The 11,640-nt window shown below is 36.1% G+C and overlaps 1 protein-coding gene across 1 annotated transcript in view; it reads right to left on the bottom strand.

The window, feature by feature from the left end:
• Positions 1 to 11,640, bottom strand: part of LACTB2 (lactamase, beta 2) — a 25,009-nt gene that overhangs the window by 3,309 nt on the left and 10,060 nt on the right. Inside the window, exons 3-7 of the mRNA XM_009335075.1 lie at positions 11,055 to 11,218; positions 9,613 to 9,736; positions 7,125 to 7,303; positions 2,717 to 2,865; positions 1,646 to 1,727 (exon numbers count right to left, since the gene is read on the bottom strand). Coding sequence (XP_009333350.1) covers positions 1,646 to 1,727; positions 2,717 to 2,865; positions 7,125 to 7,303; positions 9,613 to 9,736; positions 11,055 to 11,218 — 698 coding nt within the window. The remainder of the gene's footprint in view (positions 1 to 1,645; positions 1,728 to 2,716; positions 2,866 to 7,124; positions 7,304 to 9,612; positions 9,737 to 11,054; positions 11,219 to 11,640) is intronic.

Below are 11,640 nucleotides of genomic sequence, written 5' to 3'. Positions count from 1 at the left end.
CAGAAAAACCCCAAGTGTTCTGATGAGGTTGCTTTCCTCCTTCTCTGTGAGCATAAATTGAAGATCAAAATCCAGCCCAAACCAAAAACCTTTAGAGGGCACTTCTTGTGCTTCGTGGAAAGCGGGAGCACACAGCTGAATCAAGGACCTCCAACTGGAGAAGAGTCACAACAATTCTTCTGATTAGTATCTCCTCTAGTTATTTAAACTTTCTAATAATTTCAAGCAGTTGCTACTTTGTGAACAGTTATCTGACTGAAGCTCCGTATCTGCTGTCTCTTCAAAATTCAAAGGTGATTTCTGAGGAAAGCTGAGCTATTTTTGTCCAGTAAGCATGAAAAGCGTGTTTTGGGAAACAAACAAACAAACAAAAAACTCCAACAAAAAATCTGGCTTAAGAGATGAAATTCACTAGCTTAGTCAGACAAATTAATTCCTGGACATTTAAGATGCATACACACAGTCTTCTGTAGGGAAGACTGCAAGTCTACCTTTAAAGAGAAAGTTAATTTATCCACTACTTCATCTAAACAGAAAATGCTGTTGCTTGAGCTACTTTGGCAGTGAAAGGGAAGGGACAAATAGTCAACAGCATCTGATACGCCAGAGGAATCTTGTGGAGCCAAACTGGAGAAATTTATAGGTCAATAATGTACATCAATAACCAAGAATTGCGATCACATTTAAAAGCTGGTGCAGTACCATGTTGGTAAGCTTCCATGGCATTCTGCACAAAATATGGTTAAAGACATCATTTTCTGAACTTCAGTGATGACAGTATTCACGTGACTCTAGCCTATTTTCTTTGAATGACAAAGCTTAAGTCTCAATTTTCAAACGATTAGTACTTAGTAGCTGATTTATCATGAAAATAAACAGAAGTTCTAACTTGGAAAAAACCCGCTACTTTCATGTTGTTATTCAGGTTGGTAAATGCTGAAAATTTCAAACAGTTTTAAATAGTCGTGTAATTATTTACTTATAAGTAGACAGTCCTGGGTGCAGTTAAGTAACGTACAGAAATAAATATTTTCCTTAGCTTCTGGCTGAATAATGTTTCCAAATGCGCATACCATTACAGCAATAGAATACTTCACCTTGTTCACTAAAAGTAAAGGCAAAATGTAAAAACAGTAAACTAAATGTAGTTGCTCTACTTAAGTGCTGTACTAATCAGAAATTGTAAAAATTTACATTGCGTGATTGTAACCATCTCTAGAACACATATATACAACAATACACATTTAGGAAAGGCAGAAACATAAAATGTAATCGTAATAAAACGCTATGCACATGCATATTTAGATATGAATTTTGGAAAATACACAAAAGTATAAATGCTAGCATTACGAATGTATTCCATGGTATGTTTTAAATCAAAACCTAAAGGTATATGCATTGCAGTAATCTGTGCTCTAAGCATGTCACACATAGTTTATAAAATATTTTCTATAAGTTTGGAAAGACTGTATAACCATAGGCTTTTTGTATATAGTCCTACTTCAAATTGTCTGAAGGACAGCTACTACAACTAATTGCAATGTTTTTTTTCCCAGGAAACAACGCCCTAAAATATAATGAGAAACAGTACATAGAAAATCAAAATGAAAATGTCCCTCCTTCCACCCCGCCATCCACAACTTACACACTTTTCCTTCTTTTTCCAACTTCTTCAAGTGGACTAGGAGGTTAACTTCTGCTGCTAGATGTAAATTTTCAGGGATCTCCTAATGGGAACACAAATGTGCATTTTGTATTTGTTTAAACATCTTCCAATTATTTTTTCAATATATGGAGCTCATGGTTTATTAACATAGATTTTCCTCTTCTGAACTGCCATGATGAACATTCAGTTAGTTATATAATGACAACAAACTGAAATGAGTAAATAAATTTTACCAGTTAAACTAGTAGCCTAATCACACATTTTTGTTTACTTTGCTCATTTTTTTGCATTATCCATTTGTATTATGCAAACTTCGGCCAACACTAATACGACTATGCTCTTCTGAGCTTGGACTGCACTGGGTTGTCAGTGTAGCTGAGCATTTTTAAAGACAAATTTAAAGATGGATTTCTCCACAGATACCTATCACTTCTATTCCATGACAATATTTGCATGGGTTTAAATATCCTGTAACAATTAATATCTGTAAATGAGTAAACAATTAAAAAATATAACAGCTTTAGGAGGACAAAAGGTCTCTGAAAATTTTCCAATGCTCATTAGGTAAAAACCAATAACATTTCTCAAAATCCCCCTCTCCAGCACTATCTTCCTAGAACTAAAGCCTTCTTTTTGAAAATTAAAAAGAAGTTCTCCAAATAACACGAGTCTGGCAGGAAAATTCACTAGAAAACTAGATCAATAAATTGTGAATCTTTAAAAAGCTTTGAAAGATTACACTTTTTTTTTTTTAAATATGAAAGCTTTAGTAGTACTGAAAAAATTCTTATCATATAGTGACAGGACAAGTGGTTTGCGATTTACAGAAACATGCGAATGGATGTATACTTAAAAACTGTAGCTGTTCAGGCAGGAAAACTGCAGGAGTCCGTATATGAATTCTGAACAAGCAGAGATCTTTTCTTTTTTTTTTTCTCTTTTAAAAAGCCACCACAGTCTTACTCAAATACTTAAGTTGTTACATACAATTTTATGAACATAATCTCAGTTTTCTTTAGTTTGATCTAAAAACTTTTAATCAACAATTACCTTGTATACTATTTTTACAAGCTCCAAGGATGTATATGATTTTCCAGCATTCTTCTGGAAAACATTTAGAATTTGCTGTTCACGTGCAATTCGGTGAGAAATGTAGCCTCGGATTCTAGCATTCACATCACGTACTACTGGACCATGACCTAAATCAAAACACATGTACCAGAGCGCTGTTACTTAAATTTGGAATTAAGTATGCTATTGAATAATTGAATCATTCTTATGTAAACTCTGGCAGACTTAAAAGTCATAAGAAAGGAGTAGCACCTGTACGTACCACCCTGTCAGAGTATCCTTGATGTTAAAATGTAAGACACTCTGCATGTTTTTTGGTTTGGTTTTTTTGAGGGGGTTTTTTCATATAAATAGGCCAGAATTAAGTTTGAATGTCTCCATCACAGTCTGCAATTGAAAAGCATTAAGATGGAAAGGAAGAATAAGGATCTGAAAAGTCTGAATGGGGAAAGGGGATACTTCACATGGAATAAGGAAAGCAAGGAAAGACTACTTTAGGCTATTAAAAAAAAACAAAAAAAAAAGGAAAGGAGTTCACCGCTGAACAGATTTGAAAGATGAGATTCAGATTATTATATCACCTCTGTCTGCCTGTCTCACTCTCCCCAAAGGATATTGACACTGATGATTTAAACTGATACTGGTCTTTGAACAGCAGCAGCTGAGGCAAAGGACTCATGTACTACTGTCCTGTTGTGGGGCTATCTAGCAAACACAGAGGGCGAGAGAAGTAACATCTTTAACTGTGACAGATAAATTTTCCAGGACAGATCTTCAGAACTCACTCATACACTGTACTTTATTCCCCGAAGAACATACTTTCATAAGTATGATCAAAAAAACCTCAATGGAAAACAAATCAGTGAGTCAATCTGAACGTGTCAGGGCAGGAAAAAGCAATGCACAAGGAAGTTTACATGTGGATCATTTTATGCCTGGCTGGTTAATAAACAAAACACACACGTTTTTTCCTGGACTTTTTGTGGCAAATCAGAAACGTTCAACTTGCTGAAAGGTCTTTGAATCAAATTAGAAAAAGGCTTAACTGGTAAAGCACTAACCTTTGTGGAAAAATCAAATACTGCCTCATGATATACTAAAATTACAGATGAAATGAAAATATTTTTCAGGTGTGAGTTACATGCACAGAAATTAAACTTCATATTTTACCTATAGAGAAATTTACTTGCATGAATATTTGTCACATGCTTTTTATAGCAAGGTTTCCTATTTCTTTGCATGTATACCTCACCTGAAGTAGCAGCAGCAACTTCCAGCTCTGCCAGTCTAAACTCCAAGTAATTTATAAAATGAGTAGAACAGAAACTACTGTAAAAAATAGCTTTCTTTTAGAAGCTATTTGGTATCATCCAAAACAGACAGTTTCTTTTGAGGTTCTCTGACTATTTTAAAAAATCATCATATTCTTTTCTTGTACTTTCGGGTGAACTGACTAAATGGGTTTTTAGTTTTAAGGCTTTGTAAATTAGAGCTTATTTTGCCTGAGGACAGGCAGCTTATAGAAAAAGAGCAACTAATTTTTCATGTTTTGAATATCTGTGAAATAAAAAAGTGTCAAAGGAATCTATCCTTCAGCAAGTCAAAATATTTATGCATATCTCAACTTATACACTCACTTCAGCAGTTTTGAAATTACTAAATATTCATTGAAGCTTACCTTGTGTAAAGATAGTATTATAAATAAAAGATATGTAACATGTAAATATAAAATTATATTGTCACATGCACATATATTTAATGATTTCAAACATTTAATCTGAAGCTATTGTTCCTTACAAAATAAATTACAAATATAACAGTATCTCTGGTAAATATGTTACCATTTATAAAAACAAAAGTTTAGATTTAGAAAAAACACATTAAGATATACAGAGCAGAGACTATAATGGCAACTGTCCACTCTCTTGCATTCTCTAATGACAGAAGTCACATTAAAGTATTCAAAATTAAGGTCTGCACATGGAATCACAAGGCTGTCTTAAAACCAGTCCCTGCTCTTCCAAGTGATTTCATTGACTTACACTACAAGACCAATGTCAGGACCTGGGATGGAACCCACATTTTGCAAAGTTAAAGGCATTTCATGTCCATTACATCATCTGATCCATAGCCATTGTGTATGCATATACATACATTAAAGTGATGTCAGAAAGCTGGGAACTAAATCCAGATGTGGATCTTTCTCATCCATAATTTTTCAGGACAGCAACACAGTTAACTTCACCAATAAATAAATCAATATCTGCATAAATGTAAAATGTATCTGAGCATGTGAAATATATCTCTCAAAATATGACCGTCTTTCCAATAATTCAGACTTCGTATCAGACAGCTTCATATTACTTCAGACCTCCGTATAGCTCAGATGATCAGAAACAGTAAGTTTCTATTCTCGTAACACCCTGTGAAGTAATATAGATTCTCTTACTTTACACATGAGAAATTAAAGCACAAAGAATAAAACTGAAGAAAATAATTGGCTCATGAAATCTTGCACCGATTCCTAACTCCAGTACCATTCTTTTCTATATTATCAAGGAACATCGTTTATTATCACAGGATAGGGAGCCCTCTGCTGACTAAAACACCCTTTTCTGGTCCCAAGTATTCTCATCAACTATTGGCTGTAAATAGACTATCACGAGTATTCAGCCTGAAGTCATTTCCACATTAAAGTAAAAAAGAAACATAGAAGGGGAAGGATTGGCAAAATTCAGCTACTCACACCTAGCCAGCAGTCAGCTTGTCACAAAAATTCATGCTCCCCTACATCTAATTCTGAGGCTGCAACGTGACTGCTAAAGCATGGATGGGGAACAGAGAAACAGTTCAAGAATTATGAATACCTAAAACTGCAATAAAGTCAAAGTATTGAGCTTATATAGAATGTATTGCTAAAGCAAACTACCTTTGGCTATAGTTACCATTTTACTGTAGTAAATACCAATAGTATAAACAATTGTTCTGATTGGTCAATAGTTATCTTTTACACAATTGCACATACGTTTTGTGATGCACGGATAAAAAAAGAAAGTTAGTTCCAAACCATCTCAATACTTAGCTACTCATCACTGAAAATGCGTAATATCCGACTGGCTTCCTAACTGCAAGTACAGCATGAACATACTTAAAACAGTGTAGCAAACAGTTACAGATAAACGGGACAAATACTCAACCTTGGTGAATGTGTGACCTAGATAAATAATAGTTAAGGAGAGAGTGAAATACAACAGATAAAATTGATAAACCTAATAGAATTTGGCATATATGCGGTTTTGGAAGGCAGAAATTCAATTAGAGGAACAGACTGTGTTTTGTAGGTATTTAAGAAACAAAGCAGAACATTTGATTGGTCAATAGATTGAGATTCTGGAGGCTAAAATATTCTTAGTTTTACCAGTCGTTAAGTCAATAACTATGAGCAAGTCACTATTTCTGTCTACGTCAGCCTCCACATTCATGGAATATCTATAATGATATTTTTCTTAAATAGCATTTTTATGGTTAGATCTTAAAGCACTTAAAGAGCACCTACTTCAAAAGAAGCATATTTTAAGACTGAACACAAAAGAGATTTGGTTATGTAGGCTAAACATAGATGGTTAATGGAGAAAGACAGAACTGAGAATGTAGCCAGTCGCTCAGAATGACAAGTTGCAGAAGATGAAACAGAAAAAGTCAGAAAAAATCCTGAGAGGTAGCTCTGAAAAAAACAAATGAGGAGCTTAAACCTTAGTTACATAATGAATTCTGAAAATCCAGTCTTGTCAAACAGAGATGTAGTTTATATGAAAAGTAAATGCATTCCCAAGGTTTGGGGGAGATAAAAGAAAAAAGTTAAAGCAAAGTCACAGACTGAATGAATTGACAACTTATTTTTAGAACATGATGTTTGGCCTCTTGGCTCTTGTACAAATTTAAGCTAAGTCATTAACTAAGACAACTATTTGACAGTTCTGCAGCTTTCCAAGATTAATTTGTGATTAATCTGTGCTGCAAAGGACAGACGTCTCTCTCAAAAAACATTACTCACAGTGGCAGTGTATGTGGGGATGCAAAGAACCAAAGAACAACTATTATTTTTTCTTCCAGGGTAACATTAAGGTGCATAGATAGAGTAATATAAGAAAACCAAATCTGCCATATGATTCCAACAGTGAAAGATATCTATCACTGAAAAATTTTCAAGTCTTGCAAACCACCATGCCATAAAGTCATCTTAGCTTAGCACTGGACATACATTAAGTAATGAATTTGAATTGTTACATTAGTAATGGCGTTCGATTGCAGTAAGTGTACTCAAATTCTTAGGAGATATTTAAAAATTATATAGTAAAACAGAGCAGTTAAAAATAGAACCACTTACCTGGATATATTAAATCTAGTTTCATTTGTAACAACCTTTTCAAAGTTTTCATGTAATCACACAGGTCTTCAATTACTGTTGTTCCTTCCCCTAAAACACAGTCACCAGAGAATAGAGCATTTTCTTCTTCTAGATGTAAAGCCATATGATCATCAGTGTGTCCAGGCGTATATAAAACTCTGTTTAAAGAACAACAACAAAAAAGCGTAAGTTTTTCATACAGCATATATGCTTCATTTTCAGAAGCTAGAAACAAATAATGATAAAATCATACACTTACAAAGCAGCCCACAAGAACCAGAAAAAAATAGACCAAAAAAGGCTGAAATGTTGATGTAAACAGGGTATCACTTTGTCTAATCCCAGTCCATTTTCTTATACCATGTAGAGAACACGGATCGTCATCTCTAACATGCTTTTACTTACATGACACATCACAATAAAAGTGCATTAAGGGAGCTGGCTAGTCATGTAGAATTTGGGTTATAGAGGGCTTTACTCTGAAGCTTTAAAAAAGAAAAATTGACATGTTATTTCCTGATTGAAATGTGTGAAATTCTTGACGTACACCTTGCACTTAGCAAAAGAGGGTAAGGATGATGCCAATTCTTTTAGAAATTAACTGTAAACTTCTGGGCCCAACCCAGATAAAGTTCTGTCTCCTGAAATTTGTTTTTCCCCGAAAGTCCCATGACAGTGGAGCAGAGCTCTCAAATACAACAAGGAATCATGGTCTTTTAGCTGTTTTATGTGCAGGTTATTAAACATTTGAATGGTAAGGATTTGGGACCCAACAGCTTGAATGAGTACTGCATTAGAATGCAGCAAAGGGTGAACGGACAGTTGATATGTATATAGTAACCTGAGCTGCTAAGGAGCTGCACTGCAGTGTCCTTTCAACTACAATTTTTGAAAGGCAGAAGGCCTCATGCTGAGGCTGGTTCAAACTGAAAGTACACAACTCACACCAGCATCACTGCTGAAATTCATAAGAATCTTCTTGTTAATGGCAGACGCATCAAAGCAGTGATTAGGAACTGACAGAGCTGGTGCCAAGCATGGGGTACAGGCCAATGCTAAAGAGCACCCAACCATGTCAGTGCAGGGCTGGGGTGCCAGAAGCACAGCACCATCTGATGCAATGACTTCCAGCTCTTACTGAATACTGATTTCAGCAGAAAGCCGGTGAGCCATTGCCCTGTGGAGGCAACATAAAATTCAAGCTGATAGGTTGCATCTTGCCTTTGTAGGAAGTGGTATCCTCCAGTTCCTGATGAAACTTTACCCGGAAGCTTAACCATTAACACGGAAAAACAAAGGAAAAAGAACTCAACACTGCCTGGCACACCTTGAAAACCTGAAGGTTGCTAACTAAAATTTAACATGCAGATACTCCTATTTTGGAACCAGTGGTAGATCTAAGAGTATCCTTAAAGTGCTTACTAAATTAACCAGGTGAGAATACCTGCTTTTAACCAAGCATAAAGTTTGGCTGCATTACCCCAAACTTCACAACGTGCCGCCCCGTCTTACTTGGATTCAAATTTAACAAGTTGTTTTCCATCTCTAAATTGATTTTGTCCAAACATGGGCCACTTAGGGTAGTGATAGGTCTTCAATACTCAATATTAATATTCTCCATGTTTGGTTTTTTTTCCCCCCCCACTAACAAAATAAAATGCTTTTGGTCAAATATATCCTTTATTTTTATGTTTTTTTCTTCCAATCAGCCAGCTGGCATATTCTACAAGTGGGCTATAATTCACATCTAAACAGAAGAAAACAAGCAAAATTTGTCCTTAGAAGAGTAATGCCTTGTTAATGAAAGAGCTCTGGAAACAGAATGGTCAGATTTTTTTTTTTTTGTGTGTCTCTCTCTCCCCCTCCCTCTCTCTCTCTCCCTCTCTCCCTCTCCCTCCCTCTCTGTCAGAGTGGCTTTCTGTTTCAGACTCATTCATGCTAACAAGACAGGCAATATGCTCTCTGGGAAAAAGCCCTCCCAGATTGGCACCTTACAAGAACCTGACAGGTTAAAGGTTTAAAATTTAACATTTTAAGTATTCAATGTTTTAGTGTCTCCTTGGGAAATATTTTTAAGGTAAAAAGAAAGGCACACTAAATAATCCATCCAGACTACTATAAACTTCCCCAAAAGTATCAATTTTAATAATAAACTACTTATCTAAGAGTGATGAGAAAGTATGTAAAATCCTATTTGATTTTCCCGGAGGAAATATTTTTCAAGGAAAATGTTCTTAATTTCTCTGCTGAGGCCAAAAACCAAAGGCTAATTCCTGATAATCTTCATTCATAAAAACAATTTCTTTGTATAAACATACCCTGCTGGATCATGATAGGAAGTCTACATGCGTAAGTGTTGAAAAGATTAGATGTATGGATTGCCAATCATTAGAAGTTAGGATACATATACGTGTCAGAGTTCTGAAGAAAAAGGTGATCCAGCAAACTTGCAGAAATTGGTGTTTACCTGAGCGTGGCTCCCTCTGTCTGTATCACATCTCCCTCTTTAAGATAAAAATATTTATGTCCTCCTCCTATTATTTCTTCATGGTGAGGGACACGAGGAAGCTTACAGATGCGATATTCAGAGTCTATTTAAAGAAAGCAAAGAAAAAGGTGTTTTGAATTTGTCACTAACAAAGCTAATTCCACAGAAAGGCTACTTTTTGAACAAGTTCTATTAATTATTACACAGTATGAATACAAAACTAGAAACAAGAAATTCTGTACAGTAACTTTATGTTTATAAAGCAACCTTATTCCAGAGCCACAAACAGTGAATAGTGAAAACCACTGAATCTGAATACTGTACTCTGTACCAGCAGCAATTTTGAAGACGAAAAAGCACAAGTGAAATTAGTAAAGAAATGTCAGCAATTATTATATTTTACAAGTGTTCCTTCCTGACTCATCAAGAGCCAAAACCTTCAAGTTTCTACAACAACACTAAGATTTCTGTGCTCATGTTCTGCATTATGATTCATAGAAGCACTATTCAACATTTGCCTAACACTGGATGGAGGCTTTTTGATCTGCAACTTCCCTCAGCGTCTATCGTTCTGAGCTGTGCATGAACTGTGAATGCCTTGGCTGGAACAGCTATGGATAGCAACCCAGAAAGGTATTTATATCGCTTGCTAGTCTTTACAACCATGCTCATGGGTTGACAAGACCAAAATACTCACAAAGACACCAATGTTGTTTTCAGTAGTGCCCAGGCTTCTTTGCAGATAAGCACCTGGCAACTTTACAAAATCTGGAAAAGCCTGTGACAAAGCTTGTGACAAAGCCAAATAACGCTAAGAACTGCATGATGCATATTGCTTATTCTCTTCCCAGATACTGGGAAATGTCTCTTACCATTTATCAACATGAAATACAAATTTTTAGATCAGAATTTACCTGCAGACTGCCCTACCCTCTTCGTCCTCGTGATCTGAGGCCTACGAATTTGTCAGCAATTACTAATGGTCTGCTGTAAGGAATCTCAAAGTTGTGCAAGCTTCTTTTTCAGAGATTAAGTTATTTACTGTTTTTACACAAGCGAAAATAATGGCCAATTTGTCACTACTGTCAATGTAGAAAGGAGTGACTATGAAGTTTTTCTCATATCTCTTCATATCATGTAAACTTGCTGATGGCAATCTAGGTTCTCATTATTCACACATAAGAAACATTCACTATAAAGGTATGCACAGGTATTGAAGCAAAACTGTAGTACTACAACTACAATATTCAGATTATTCATTGCTCTCATTCTACACGCTGCCACAGTATCATGAAATTACATGTAGTTTATATGGAGATTCCAGAAGAATAATCCAGCTGATTTGCACAGAAGCACTCAGTAAAAGCTTTTTCTTGCCACGTAGTTAACATTTTCAACAATATCCGAAATCTCTGGCCTACCATTAGGGATGTTTTTGCAGATATCAGGTATTCCACCACTATGATCATGATGCCAGTGTGTCACTAAAATTTCTTGAATTGAGATGCTGAACTCTGAAAGCGCCTGCTTTAAACAGCCAATATATTCAGGAGTAGCTGGCTCCCCAGTGTCAATAAGGATTCTTCTACATATGGACAGGAAAAAAAAAAAAAAGAGAGGGGGAAAAAAAAAAACAGTGAGAGAATTTAGAGTGCTCATGTGACAGTTAAATAAGAAACAGTTAAAAAAGAACCCAGCATTGCATGGAAACGTGGTAATAATGGATGTCTCCGTATTCTAGAGGCCACCATCTCTTCCCTCCACGATATTCTACCCCCGTAGCGTAACAATTTACAAAGGGGGATCAATAATAAATTTAGTCCACACACTTGCAACTCCCGGACAAGTCGCTGGAGCTACCGTTTAGTACCGCCGGGGAGCTGGGAGGCCTGAGGGGAGGCACCCACCCGCGTACCTTAGGCAATTCCCCGCCTCAGCCGAACAGTCGCCCGGCCGAGGGTCCGCACCCCACCTGCCCAAGCCGCCTCCGGGCACCCGTCCCGAAAA

The sequence above is a fragment of the Pygoscelis adeliae genome, unplaced genomic scaffold (genome assembly GCF_000699105.1).
Source record: "Pygoscelis adeliae isolate BGI_AS28 unplaced genomic scaffold, ASM69910v1 Scaffold101, whole genome shotgun sequence".
Lineage (NCBI taxonomy): Eukaryota > Metazoa > Chordata > Aves > Sphenisciformes > Spheniscidae > Pygoscelis > Pygoscelis adeliae.
This window is presented reverse-complemented; position numbering and strand designations above follow the sequence as displayed.